This window comes from Mustela nigripes, chromosome 1 (genome assembly GCF_022355385.1).
Source record: "Mustela nigripes isolate SB6536 chromosome 1, MUSNIG.SB6536, whole genome shotgun sequence".
Taxonomy (NCBI): Eukaryota; Metazoa; Chordata; class Mammalia; order Carnivora; family Mustelidae; genus Mustela; species Mustela nigripes.
The window spans coordinates 170880844-170896321 of record NC_081557.1 but is presented as its reverse complement, the minus strand read 5'-3'; the positions used below and the strand labels follow the sequence as shown (position 1 = coordinate 170896321).

General features: G+C 37.7%; 1 protein-coding gene across 1 annotated transcript in view; it reads left to right on the top strand.

Annotated features, from left to right (window-relative positions):
- Positions 1 to 15478, top strand: part of COL25A1 (collagen type XXV alpha 1 chain) — a 467761-nt gene that overhangs the window by 431361 nt on the left and 20922 nt on the right. The window contains exons 26-32 of the mRNA XM_059377104.1: positions 1700 to 1780; positions 2842 to 2904; positions 3517 to 3567; positions 5654 to 5680; positions 8700 to 8780; positions 11293 to 11328; positions 12891 to 12944. Of these exons, the coding sequence (XP_059233087.1) occupies positions 1700 to 1780; positions 2842 to 2904; positions 3517 to 3567; positions 5654 to 5680; positions 8700 to 8780; positions 11293 to 11328; positions 12891 to 12944 (393 nt within the window). The remainder of the gene's footprint in view (positions 1 to 1699; positions 1781 to 2841; positions 2905 to 3516; positions 3568 to 5653; positions 5681 to 8699; positions 8781 to 11292; positions 11329 to 12890; positions 12945 to 15478) is intronic.

The following is a 15478-nucleotide window of genomic DNA, read 5'->3' as shown; positions in this document are numbered from 1 at the left end:
CCTATAATGTCCCATTAAATAAATGTGATAATTCAAAAACTAAGAGGCTTTAGAAGATTTGCTATTATTAATCAGAAATCATATTATAATTTAAAAATCTGGTTGTCCTGGGGCACCTGGGTGGCACAGTTGGTTAAACATCTCGTTCTTGTTTTCAGCTCAAGTCATGATTTTAGGGTCCTAAGATAGAGCCTTGCACTGAGCTCTGCACTCAGCTGGGGGTCTGCTTGGGATTTTCTCGCCGCACCCCCCCCCCGCCCCCTGCCATACCCCTCTCATTCATACACACTCTCTCTCTCAAAATAAATAAATAAATCTTTTTTAAAAACCTAGTTGTGTTACCTTTCCAATGTTAGTTATTAAAAATAATTAATTTAACATGCAGAATAACATATTACATGGTCCCTACATATACAATAGTTGGGTTTTTGTTTTTTTTTTCTATAGGCTTTTAAGTCCAATAGCAGAGATTGGCTGCCCTGCTACTCTCCATCATTAAATTCCTAAAACCAGCTAGGCGCTGATTAACCAGTAAGATCCATCTACCCATTTGGGCGCCTACCCACCCACCTAGCAAGTGATTCTGAACTAAGTGCTATAGGTATAAGTCAAGAAAAGACATGTTCCTGTCCCTAAGTAGTTTGTAGTATGGAAAAGTTGAACAGGTTTGGGCAGCCAGGGAAGAACTATGATCATCCTTGCTCGAGAATGGGCCATGTGGTCCTATGGTAGTGAAGCTCCTTGGATAAAAATACTTAACTATATAAATTAACTTCAGTATTATTACAAAATTAAGATTTGCTAGCACTCAAAAAATACTTTTATTTATTTCCTCACTGTAAAAGAATAAAAATAACATCATGGATCACCTCATGGGGTGTTTGAGAATAAAATAAGAACATTGTGGAACAGTTGAAGTGTTTCTAAGCTTAGTTGAACTCTGGTGCCTAATGACTAGGCACCTAATGATTGGTGCCTACATTATTTACCTTTCTCTATATCAAACCCTTGAAATCGATGGTGACCAGAACTTCCACCTGCTTTTAAGAGGGGCAGGAGAGTATCGTGGGTAGAGATAGGAGAAATTTATCTAAACCTCTTGTTATTATAACATTAGTCCTTGTTCAAAATGTATATTGTACTGCTGAGAATTCAATCCCTTAAATTGTTTTCAGGACCAGTGGTATCAAATTAGCTGCCAGGAAAAAAATATAGAATCAGGAGAAATTATGTGAACACTTAAGTTCATGATTAAATGACCTAAGTAGTAGAATTTAACCCCTTTCATTACATGAGGAAATAGTATTGACTCAGTGTAGAAGGTAGCTTTAAGAAATAACTCTACCTGGGCGCCTGGGTGGCTCAGTGGGTTGAGCCTCTGCCTTCGGCTCAGGTCATGATCTCAGGGTCCTGGGATCAAGGCCCACATCGGGCTCTCTGCTCAGCGGGGAGCCTGCTTCCCTCTCTCTCTCTCTCTGCCTGCCTCTCTGTCTACTTGTGATCTCTCTCTGTCAAATAAATAAATAAAATCTTTTAAAAAAAAAAAAGAAAAAAAGAAATAACTCTACCTAACAGTGAAAATCAGAATCCTCTCCGGATAGGACCACCCGCGCACAAAACTGATCTAGAATTCTGTTTGCCCTAGAATGTTATTATCAAGGGTTAATATGATTCTTACATGCAACCATATCATTTGTAGGGACTTAAAGGCTCAAAGGGAGACATGGGGGACCCAGGTATGCCAGGTGAAAAAGGAGGAATTGGACTTCCTGGATTACCGGTATGTTTATACTTTTTAGGGTGTGTTCATATCAAGATAAATTAATCAGAAAAGAGTTATATAATTAGCTGCACTCTCATCTAGTGGTTAATATTACATTAAAAAGTAATATTTTTACTTTTACATATTTGAGGTATTGTTGGTTAAAGGCCACTAAAACAAGTTTTAAAGCATCTAACCAAATGAATTGTAAAATAAACTGTCATGTTTTCCTGAATTATTTTCATCAAAAGATAGTAAAATAAATACAGTTGATCACTTGAATTTGGTATGTGTAAAATGGTGGTAGCTTGTCATTTTAAAATAAACTGTAATGATAAAAAATTAAAAAGCTAGGGGTGCCTGGGTGGCTCAGTGGGATAAGCCTCTGCCTTCGACTCAGGCCATGATCTCAGAGTCCCAGGATCGAGCCCCGCATTGGGCTCTCTGCTTGGCAGGAGCCTGCTTCCCCTTCTCTCTCTGCCTGCCTCGCTGCCTACTTGTGATCTCTCTCTTTGTCAAATAAATAAATGAAATCTTTTTTAAAAAAAATTAACAAGCTAAAAAATATAAGACAATTTAGAAAGAAGTTACACTTGAAAGTGCTCTCTTTGTATGTGTGGAATGGTGTTTATGGTTTTACCCTACAATTTTTACTAAGAATTTGGAAGGCAAAATAGAAAAACATGTAGAAAATTTCACTACCCTAGATCTACTTTAAAACAAGGAAGTATATAAATAAATGTCAATGAAAACCAAGCTAAAAAACTGACCTTTGCTATTTAAAGTGAGCACCACCATAAAAAATATGACATTTATAATCTGGTATATTTAACAATGTATAAGTTTTAAGCTAGTTTTTATTTACTTTATATTTTATTTCACATGTCACCCACAATCCTAGAGATTTGGAGAGGCTTGCTGTTTGAGACTAAAATGCAGGGGGATAAATCCTTCTTTTGTATGTGATGTGTATAATATTATAAAAATTGCAAAAGAATGGTGGGTCTGGGGAGAAAATTCAGATGTTTCTTACACTTTGGGAAAAGTTTACTGGCTCAACTCTCACTGGTTATTTGTAGGGTGCCAATGGAATGAAAGGAGAAAAAGGAGACTCCGGATTGCCAGGTCCTCAGGGTCCTTCTGTAAGTCCTTGGCGGTTGAACTTCTGAAACAGGCCTATTATTTGCCCAGTTCGACCTGTGCCAGATGGCTTATTAACAATAAAAAGACCGTGAACCTCTTAGTTTGTCAAACTATAGAGAGTATATCTGTCGGCCTTGTATAATGAGAGACAAAGTATCTCAGAGATCTGAGGTAAAGGCAGCTTTTTAGGGGACCCTCTAATCCTAAGGAGAAAATTAATGATTTTCCCATCAAGCTTTTGGGTAGAGATTTGTGAACACAGAACATACTTTTTTTTTTTTTCCTCCCGAGCTGTTGCTACTCAGTGAAATAATTTGAGAGTTTAATAGTGGTTGTGGCATTATAGCATTTCTTGGTAAGCAGTTGTTGTCTTTTCATTTAATGTACTTTAAATTTATTCCCGCTTTTGTAAAACAACTGTATTTTTAGTGGTTTTTTTTTTAGTTCTCATTAATGAATTTCTAAACATAAAGACTCAATTGCATCACTTCTTCTAGTATTGTTCCACAGCAGCTACTAATGGCCTTAGCAGAACCCCAGCCTAAGATTCAAGCCAAACTGCCTTATCTAAATGAAGTAACCAAATCCATGTTTATGTTTTGGACATACAGATCATAGGCCCACCAGGCCCACCAGGCCCCCATGGCCCACCAGGTCCCATGGTAAGCCTTTCTTCTCTTCAAAATGTAGTCCTTTATTTATAAGCACGCTACTAGGGAAAAAAAAAACATGAACACATCCCTCAAAATAGCCAGTTTGTATTTTGTGCTACTCTCTGTGGAATGGACAGAAAATACAACGTGCATTGAGAGTTACTGACTTTATAGTGTTGTCTTTCACTATCCCAAACACATCTCTTGAGAAGAGATCGAGTAGCTTTGTGACAGGAAATTTGAAGATAGATTTAACAAGCTTTACTCCAACCTGCAGTATGAACATCAAAAAATCATCTTAACCAGCCAGTGTTTAGGCCATTAGTAATATAACAAGTTTAATAATTGTAGCCATTCATGAATGTGTCTAACCAACTTTGGTTGAAATCCTTTAATGAGATGTTTAATAGGAACATTTATAAAATAATAAGGTAAAAATTGAAGCCCACTTCCACAGATGACATGTATTGTTGCTTGTTTCTCTTTTCATCTTTATGGTGCTCTGGTGGATCCACTGTTCACCACAACTATCCCTCAATGACCAATGAAGTCAATGGCCATGCCCTCATCCAACTCATGTCTGGTGCTGAAGGCAGCCATTAAACCAGTGTAATTCTTAAAATGTCCACTTAATGGCACTAGTGTTAAGGCTAGAACGTAGAATGTAGCATGCTTCAAATGCCTTTGACTGTGGCAGGACTCCCAACAAGTTAGGCAGGCTCTAAGGTCACATTCATCACTACGGTGTCTCAATAAACCCCATGTCTTCAGTCATACAGATTAAATAAACCATGGGTCACTCTTCCCTCCTATTGTGCTCTAAGAAAGAATGTCACTGAAATGATCTAAGCCACAAAGCGCAGCTGTAGACCCAATCATCTATTTCTTACCAACTGCCATTTCCATTTCATACTGCAAAATTGTTATTATACTTAACCTTATTTTCTTAAAACTAAACAGTTCATTAAGAATTAAGCAAATCGCACACTTTGAGCTTTTTTAATACTCCCTCCATTTTATGTTAGAAAATTAAATTTTAAAATGCTATTTCCTGTTCATATAAACTTAATTAGCTTAAAGGGATTTTATATCATTACTAAAATAAGACTACTTGATAAAGTAGCAGCCATTTCCTGAAAATGCTTATCCATCACTAACCTAAAAGGAAAATATTTTTCTAAGTAGACATATGTAACAAATATTTGTATATTGCATGATAAAAATCTTTTTCACACTGTTGTATAATTTCACTGTTGGGTATTTAAATACTCCTCTCTCCGAAGAGTTCATTTAAATCACTTGAGAAGTTTAAAGCAATCCACAGTATAGTTTAGGTCATTTAGGTTAGAAATTAGTCTCTATAGTTAGATTTTCCACAAAATACAGGGGGAAAGCCCTGATTCATGTATGCATTATAACTTCTTTCCATTGGTAAACAACAGTTACGAGAGCCTTGAAGAATTCATCTTTGTAAGAACAAATGCATTCTAACTAATAATGCTTAGTGCATCTGTATTAGAATCCTTTCCTTAGTCTTAAATTGATTTTACTTAAATTGTAACAGGGTTCCAAACTTGACTGTCATCTCCTCATTCCTTCTTCTTTTAGATTCCTCTTGGGTCTACAGGACTCAATAATTCAAAGGTCTCCTATTCACTGGTACTTAAAATCTGGAACTTTTCTTTGGCAAATTTCTGTATTTTAAAACCCACCTCTATTCCATATAAGCTTATAACGTGTTTCACATTTTTCCACCTAGATTTTATAAAAATGTGGATTTGAGAACTAGGAATAGTGTAGGTTCACAATACATTTTAAAACAAAATTTTTTTCCATCTAACCCTAGCAGATTTCTCCCTCCCTCTCACGGGTATTTAGCAGAAAGAATTGCTGTTAATGAATTTCCAATTACAGAACAATCCAAGAGCTAGAAGGAACTTTCACTAGGTATTAGCATCCACTGGCCTGCCTCTAGCTATAGCTCAAACAGGACGATTTCTTGTTTTACATCTCTTTGGTTACTCTATACAATAATCACTTCTGCTAGGAAATAGTGAATCAATTCTTAATTAAAATCTGTGTTTTTCTTTTTCAGGGACCCCATGGACTTCCTGGACCAAAGGTAATCCAAAAAAATCCCTTGATTATTTGATTTCTGTTTCCTTGTTAATCATGGAGAAGCATGATGGAAGCATGTCTGTCCTGTCTTATTTATCTGTCAAGTAATGTTGATAATCTTTAAGCCTTTAAGTATCCAGATGTTTAAATCTCACAATGCAGAATGACTTACAACAAATTTAAGTGATATCACCTGGAGATGAACTATTCCTCATTTTGCCTTTTCCATGACACTGTATAGGTTCCTTAAGTTACTAATCATAATATACTCAAAATCAACCCTTTAGAAATGTACCTGATGAGATTCTCAGACTAGTCCAGATGCTCTTTCTTATGATGTCTCATTAGTTGCAGATTCAGATGTTACTGATACTCCTTGTTTGTCATATAACAGCACTGCAGCTAAATGCTTTGACTACCCAACATCTTAATTTTGTACTCCCCCAGAGATCACTGGTCTAGAATGGGGTGGGGTGTATCAGGTGTGTTCTAGTCAAGAAAAGATTACTCACTTACATATACTCTATACTCTGGATTAACAAGAGAACAATAGAGAATACCCCTCCTTGTCAGAATTAGTGCGGTTTATGTTGGAAAAATGGTTTGCACCTGTTTGTTGCTTTTGTGTAGACCAAGAGGACATTTTGGAGGACTAAGAAGAGCCCTGAAGGAAAGGTTCCTTCCTTCACGGAGCCTATGTAATTAGTACCTATGTTCTAATTTCAGCTTTGCCACTGACAGTCTGTGTCACCTTAGGCAGACTACTTATCCTCTCTCTGTTCCTTCACTCACTCAACTAGGCAACTTTCCTCTTAGTGTTGTGATAATTTAACGAGGCATATTTGTAAGATACTTAGCAAAATATCGGGTGCAACTGTCAATGAATACCCAGTAAATATCAGTTGTTAGTGTCTTCCGATTTGATGCTTTGTTCTAAATTTAAGCATTTAGGGGGGAGAAAGCATGAGGGAAGGTTTAAGCACTCTTGAAAGCTCCTCAGTAGTGAGTTGGTGCATTTAAATGGTGAGGGGTAGGGGAACACAGAAATGCAAGAGCTAGAAATCAGAAAGCTTAGAGGCAGTCTACCCTCTCCTCTAGGGGCTCCTCCTGGTTCACCCAACTTTAGTAGTATAGAAGTATTGGTCTGAAATGAAACCTAAGTTTCATTTTTGGGGTTAGACAGGTGACTCACTCAAGAATGGAAAGAGTTCATGCCTCTTTATTCTTCTAGACCACCCTATTTTCTGGTAAGACCAGTGAGTGACAGTGTCTCAGAAGTATGGGTTATAGTTTGGGGTAAGGGCATTGTTTTCTGGGGGTCAGGAGAGAGACCCCATCTATTAGCTTTGGGGTCTTGGTCGTTATCTAAACCTCTCTGGGTCTCTTCCCACTCTGGACTAAATCAGTAGTTACTCTGGGCTTCTCCTTGGATTTCAAGGCACCACTTAAATCATAAATTTCACAAAATTATAAAGTTGAAAAGACTCTGTAGATTACCTGTGCTTATTCCTTGATTTTACAGATGATAAACTATGGGCCCATGAAATTTAGATTGTTTGCCCTGAGTTAGACTGCTAATTAAATGACTGATCTGGAACTAGAACTTAAGTCCAGAGTTGGAATTTGGTCTTTCTGTCTCTACCTTTGATTATGTATAAATTCACTTTTTTGGGTTAATGCCCACTCATGTCAATGTTTGATTCCTCACCACAGAATTCTGTGGCCTACCAAGGCAGCGCTGCCTAGTCATCATCCCATGACCTCTAGCTCAAAGTCCACATACACGCAAAGCCATCAATCTCAAGTAACCAGTTAACTAAATCTGACTCCTAGAGCCTTGGCCTTAACCTCATATTGACTTGGGCTCTGGGACAGTCCCAGGATCACACTTTACCTATCACAGCACATTTGAACTTCCTATAGTTCAAACATCCTACCTTCCGAATCCCCAGAACCCAATAGGTCATGCCAATGTGTTCATTACTTTAAACGCTAAGTGGGTCCTTGGACTCACTGTTTAACAAACATCATACTGACTTTCATCAATCAGACAAATGGAGAAAATACTTCCCAGGTTAGTAATTCCTCCTGCTATGTAAGCACATTCTCTCCCCACTCCCGCTCCTACCCAGTAAGACTCTATAGGGCATTAGAGACTGCATCTTCCTTTCACAAATCTTTCCAGATTTTTGTGATGAAATTAATGCCTTTACTTAAAAGTTGACAAGTGAGCAGGTCAGAACTCTTATTTCTAAAATGGTGCTGCTGAGAAAATAGTTATACTGTATTTTTAGGTTTGTAAATATCGAAGTCAGGAGAAATTGTCACTCGCCATGACTTTTGTAATGTCACCTGAGGTTAAAATCCATCCTTCTTTAACTTTAACATTGGATAGACAAACAGTAAAACTACATGTAAGCACTGTGGTCTTCATATTCTCTTCTGGGATTGGCTATCAGTTGTCTATTCTGTGAATTAATCCATGTAGGGATCTGACTTGGCAATGTCAGTGAATGAGGACTCACTAAATGGCACTACTTCAAACATCAGCTGCTACATTTTTAGCTCATTCCCCAGGGCAAAATGCTTAAAGGCTTAAAATATCTGTATATAACACTGTCCTGCATATTCCAGTTTTTCATTCCAGCAGAGTAGGTTTTTCCTACTGAACTTCCTTCAGCATCCTCCACTCTGTCTTTGATTTGCTTGTTGAGAACAAGGTAGCATAACACCAGGTTCTCTGATGTAGAACTGAAAACTGTGGAACTCAGGAGTATGCATTTCAGTCAGAAGGAGTACGCTTGCTCAGGAGTTTTGCTTTCTAGAATGTTATTTGTCAATTTCAGTTTATTAATTTTTTTAAATGTCTGAAATGAATTTTGGATGGATGCAAGACAAGTCTAGCTTGACTCTGCTGTTACCTAGAACTGGAATCTGCAACCATTTCGGAGACTGGCTCTCTTCTCTCAGCAGTTGAAACACCCATGATAGCAACCAAAATTGGCATTTGCTTTTGCATTTAGGGTGAACCAGGGTTAAATGGTGTTAAAGGATTGAAGGGTGAACCAGGTCAAAAGGGTGACAGAGGACCCCTTGGTCTTCCAGTAAGTAAAGAAAACTTTCCATTTCAGTGCAAATCTCAGACTTTTCTTTCTACCCTAAGTAACAACTCTGGTTTACTCAGTGACTATCTTACACTTGAGATTTCTGCGATTGGAAAATGTATTCTATTGGAGCAGAGCTCAGCCCCGTTTTGTTTGAGGACTGCTCTCGTGTCAGAGGAAGACCCCGTGACAAACGATGCTCTTAGTGTTCTGTCATTCAATTACATACATGCCAACCTTCTTCTTTAAAGATGGATGATTCTTCTCCCATCACCTTGCCCTTAAAAAAAAAGCATTGTGCTAATTATGTCATAATTTCTCCCAAATGTTTTAATAATTTAGTGCAGGTCAGAATCCTCCCTCAATTTTTTTTTCTCTTTTGATACCAAAAACTGTAGCCCTCTATTGGGTAGCAGGTATGCAATTGGCCATTGCTGATGGTGTGAGGTCAGTGCTGTGGCTCCTTACATTAATCAATCATATCATGGTCTAAATGTTTTATGTTGTTTGTTTTGAAAATGCCCTCTTACATGGTTCTTTTGGCAACAGTGGACAGGATGGAAGTAGTATTTTGCAGTAGCTTCGAGACAATTTTTTTGAGATTTTTTTTTTTGAGATTTTTATTTTTAGTGAAAAGGGAATTTTCATCTTCCATGCATTTTATGCCAGTCTTCTTCTCACAACTAAAAGATTTTTAAAGATGATAGTGAAATATAAGGTTTTAGTTTCAGGGTATTAACATGCTGACTATTCAGTGAATGCAGATAAAAGTCAGTAAAGAACATTATAGATTATCTTATTAAAGTAGGACATAAAATTGGTAGAAAATAATTTATTCACGTATTTTAATAGATTAAAACATTTTGGTACTTGAAGTTCTAAAGTGTTCTAGATAGCCAGTGCCTTACACAGATCTGGCACATAGTAGACATTCAAAATGTGCTCATTTATGAATGAATGATACAAGATGTATTATTAGAGTATAGGTTCAATCACACCAATTAGACCATGGACTAGAGGCACAAAACCTCTATAATATATTAATTATATATAATTACATATATAATATAATAATATATTCTCTTATTCCAGGCAAATATGATGTTATACTATCAGTACAAAATTTTACCATCTCCCTATTTGTTTTTAAATGTTATAATAATGGTGACTCTGAACAAAGTATCAAAGGACAAAAGAAAGTTTGGATTTGTTTTATTAAACCCTCAATCTTATTTCTTTAAAGTTTGCCTTAATTTCAAATTTAGAGCTAGTGATAATTTCTATGCAGTAATTAGCCAAAAGCTCTACATATGTTAGCATTAAACAACAACACAGGGTTTTTTTTTTTAATTTTAATCATTGCCAACTTAAGATGCATTTTGCAATTATAGTCTGACTCACAATAGAACTATATAGAAGAAACTGTAAAACTAAAAATATGCAAATATATATAGTATAGCATTTTTGGTAGAGTTTGCAGCTGGAAGAGATTTTTTTCTTTCATTTTTTATTATTAACTGTATCTGAAGCATAAAATGGGAACCTAGTTCTTCAACCTTGCCAAGAGAATTTATAGGACTAGTGTATCATCTTTCTTAAATACTCCTTGATTTAATCAATATTTTTAAAGGACTATAAATCAGTATTTGAGTTTTTAGATACAAAAGACATATTCATAGAAGTAATTGTGCTTATTCTTGAAACAAGCATTGAAAATGTCATATTTTAATCATATACCAAGATTAAAGGTAAAAAAAAATATATATATGCATTGCCTGAGAATAACGTATTTTTAAAGTACCTCCCCTCCAGACTTTGATGCAATGATTTTTTTAACTGAATTGAGGAACAATTTTGTTTAGGACGGTTATTTTTTGTTTGGACTCATGAACTTTTTTCTAGTTTTTTCCTGTTCCTAGAAGTCCCTCTAGTGGTAATTAATGTGAACAAAGTAAGAAAACAATGAGAATTGTTCATGTAAAATCCAGTCATCTTGGCATGGTGAAGTTCTGCATTTGTTTTTCGTAAGTTCTATTTTAACAAGAAAAACTGGAACCTTTTTATTCCTTTCGGAAACGCTAATTCTGATTGATTATTATAATGAGCCCTTTTTTAGAATATTGACCATTATATTTTCTTGAAACCTGAAAAAGTTTATTATCAACAGTACAGTCCTTAGAAAATGTGTATCACATGGAAATTAGCGGTATGTGAATGTTACCAGAAACTACTTTAAAGCCCTCTTTATAAACCTCATTATTTCTAAGTAAGAATTTTTTGAATGGAAATGTCATGAAAATGCCATCATCTGTGGGGTGTTTATCGTCACGTGTTTTGTTTTGTTTTGTTTTTTAAACTAACAATTTGTAGCAATGTGACAGTCATCCCAGAACCCCATGACTGTGTATGATGTTGTTTGAAGCGTTACATTTGTTCATCAGTACCTCATACTAATCTCTGTTCTTGTCCTTCGTGTTATACCCACCAACCCTGCTACCAACCACATACACAGGGAGCATCTGGCTTAGACGGAAAGCCAGGATCCCGGGTGAGTCAGTACCTCATCTTGCTCCAACCTGTTGCGTGGCTATGAATTTGTGCTTCGGGACAGACTCTTTTGCCCCAGGTACTCCCATCACGTGATGAGGGGGACACAGACTGGAGTGAAAGGAGAAAGTGTACAAAGATGTGGTACAAAAGGGAAAGGTGGGCAGAGCAGAGTCTGCAGCTCTGATCTACTCACAGCTTTTAAACTGCAGGACAGCCTTTGGAGGCCTAAGTTCCAGGCTGGAGAACTTGCTAGGTGGTAAGAATGACCAGTCTGATTAGCCTCACGGTCTTAGAATCCCAGACAAATTTTTCCAGAACTAATGGACATTTCCTATAGTTCCGTGGGCAGGCTCCTCTGAAGGGATCATAATAATGTGAATTCATTTGAACTTGTTCTTCCTTTTATGTTTCTGTCCATATTAAAAAGGTAACTTCTTCCTTGACGCTAACTTTCAAATCTCGGTTCATCAAAATGACCTGTTTTCTGTCATTTTGTCTCTTTTCTTTGGTTCTTAACGGCTCTGTCTCTTAAATTTCAGCCACAGATAATCAGTATTTAGAAGTCTTCTGAAGATGGAACTTCGAGTTCAGGCAGTAAGGAAAAGATCAGATAAGATGATGGGAATTTCCCAACATTAGAATGAGTCGAAGCTCTAAATGATTTCATCTCGCAAAGCCCCGATAGAAGAAAAAGAACAGTAGAACACAAATAAGAATACTATTTTATAAACCTGTGCTGGACTAGTTCCTACATTTGCAAATATTGCAACAAATTCTTTGCAAAGAGGTGCAGTCTTCCTGAAAATGAGCAAATTACTTGAAGTCCTTGCTACATGTCTAAGAATTAAAAAGAAATTCCAAGCTCTTCAATTCTAAAAACCTGCTTCAGGCAGTCATTGTTTTCACTGGACATAGTGTTCCTGTATCCATTCAGTCTGAGACAGAAACCCTAATCCTGAACCAGGAGGCCAGAGGGCAATTATGCCATTAAATCAGCCGGCTGCCGGCTTTGTGCCTTGTAAGCAGCCGCAGACCCTGGGAGAGTAACTCTTTTCCTCTAAGCCCCCCCGCTGCTCCCCGCAGAGCCAAAGAAAGTTTGGTTTGAACAGTTCAACACTGTTCTCATTTATTTCATATTTTTTTCCCGTTGTGTAACTGTTCGAGCCTCTTAACCAGCTGAGAACAAGGCTTCGTGGCCCAGGAGCTTGGGGGTGACAGCGGGTGGAGAATGGACTTGGAGAAGGGGTAGTAGGGGGAACAACCCGTTTCTCTCCTGAAGATGTTCCGTGAGGTCAGGGAGGAAGTATATGATTAAATATGACTTCCAGCTTCTCGTGTGTGCCCTTCGTTGAAATACGCAGTTGTGTAACTCATCGTTTTTGCATGCGTTTCTTGAAAATCGCTGGCCTGAATCAGGCATAAAGCTCTTTGAAAGGAGACGAGTCATCTTACTGGCGTTCTAAAGCATCATTCACCCAGGAAAAGTCCAGGATGAGTTATAACTGCTTTTCTTAGGGCCCTTGGGATATGATTCATATTATTTTTATCTTTTTTTTTTAGGGTACAGATGGCCCTATGGGACCCCATGGCCCCGCAGGTCCCAAAGGAGAAAGAGTAAGTTGCTCCTGAGGTTATTGAACGGTGACCTAAAGAAAACCCAGTGTGGCTTTTCTGTGTTAGTTAACCTGAACTGTTCATTTCCCAGAAGAAATAAAGGACTGTCTAAAACATTAAATGAAAATACGCCATCTTAAGTCCTAATCAGAGTTCTCACACTGAGAGAACAACAGGGTATTTAAATAGAATGTGGCTGCCTTACTCAAAAATCATGCATACATCTACATAGCTCAAATAAATAGCTCAGACCATTCCTTCTTAACCCATAAGGAAGGTATTTTCATTTGGCCTTAATCCAGAAAGTTGAAGTCCATGGGGCTAAAATCTCCAGGACTTCATATTTTGTTGATAGTCTTTTATATAAAAGCTACTGTATCCATTCAGAGTAAGCTACAACCTTTTTTTTTTGTTAAAGGAAATTACCAAACCTAAGTATTCTTCTCCACAGTTACACGTGCTCCTTTATTTTTTTTTTTTAAGCAAAAGAATAGGCTGCCTTTCTTTAGCCATAAGGAAATCATTTCAGTGCACTATAGAACAAAAACCTTTCACTAACCTCCCTATTGCTAGGCCCTGTTTCCATATCCTTGGGAGAAAAGAAAAGAAAAAAAAACCTTCAGAACGGAAGATGAATACCTACACCAAAAAATACATTGGAGCCTCAGGCGCGGGTCATCTGTCTGGAACTTTTCTCCCCTCCTTCTCTGTTTTTCTCCCACTTTTTCTTTTCTCCACTTTGAGAAACTTGGAAGTTTTTTCCATGTCTGAGCAGAATTGTGTCATCAATTTCCCCACCATCCAGGAGAGTCTGTAAAGAAAGTATCCTAAGAGGAAGGGCTTCGAAATGTTGGGATGATTCATTGTGCAGGCTGCGGTCTTTTAAAACGAGATAGAGTTTCTTCATTTGGGGGCAATTTGCTTAAAAAATAGAGGGCCACAGAGTGATTTCTTTGGCCTCCATCCCAATTCCCTAATTCGGTGTTCTATAAAATGAATTCATTCATTCAGTAAATATTTGTTACATTTTATGATCTAGAAAACACAGTGTACTCCTAGTGTGAAATGGAAGCACTCTCCTCCCATTTGTGTAGTCTGTTTTGCTAATTTGATGCCGTGAGTTGAGTACCACCATTAAAATCGATGTCTCATCCCATAACCTCTTACTAATACACTATATGGATTTACTCAGTACTATAAAGGAAGCCGCTCTTTTCTCCGACCTAGCGGAGTTTACAATCTAAATGCAGCGGGAAGAAAATATCAGCAAGAAATAGGCAGATAACGAGGCCAAAGTGAATCCAATAGTACAGACTGTACCTACAACGATGAGGAAGTCAGGCTTTATCCAAGAATGCTTCTAGAAAGAGGCGAGTCCTCACAGAGTAATCACCATAATCTGCAATTATCTTATCTCTAAAATCAAACTGACTTATGAAGACCATCTTAATTAAAAATATTTGTAAGCGGAGAGCCTCGTGCTGCTGACGCATTCAAGCATTGTATCAAGAGATCCAGCCCACGTACTAAAAATGGAGCAGCAAATCTCAAGTAGTCTTTTGGCAGGATGCCCTGGGAGCTCAAGAGGGTTTACCGTTTGGTAAATCAGCTGCTACTTCCGATAGCTCCCCGGTGTCACAAGAGTATCAGGTCTCGGCGCTGGGGCAGAATTAACCAGCAGACCAAATGAAATCACTAAGAATTTTTGAAGACATAGTTCAAGTCAAATGGTGTGCAGTGTAAAGTGTTACAGTTGTATTTACTCAGCACGTTAACTATCTTAACCGGATCATGTGTCAGGACTCTCCAAGTGCTCCTCACCCAAAGTGCTACACGAGTGCAATTCTTGAAGTTAATTGACTGAGGTGCTATCTAGACTCTCCTGGAAAAGTTTGCAGTTTTAAGAGGGAGGAATCAGGAATGAATTCTGGAAGAATTCCTCCGTGCAGACGTGCAAATTAAAGAGCCTGAAAGAAATGAGATGGGCCTACAAGAAACCAGGTCTTCCACAGACAGTGTCATTCAGAAATGTCAAATATGTGAGTGACAGTGTGAGCCCTGTTGGTCTCCCTGCCTTGAGCTGATTTCTTCATCTGGCCTTGTAATGCTTAGGAGCTCTGTGAAGAGTGTTAAATTTGAGAGGTTCAAAGTTTTTAAGAATTATTTAATCCAGGAGAGGAATTGTAAATCCCTATTTCACTTCATATTTCATATTCAAATCAAAAGTTTTCAAGCTAGGACGATTAAGATACAATTGACTCTAAATGACAGAATTGCATCTCAAAATGGCTTCAGCAAGTAGAGAAATTTGTTGTTTTATATAACAAAATATTGAAAGGAGAGACTCTTGGCTTTGCTTCTGTTCCCTTTCCACAATCTGCCTTAGTCTTCTGATCATAGGCAAGCTGTCACAGTCCCTACAAACCTTCCCTCCAGTGAGGCATCCGCAGAGAACCAAGAGACATCATCTCCTCCCGTGTCTCTTCCTTAACAGCGAGCAAACCTTCCCCATCGCTTCCCCTCAGACTTCCCCA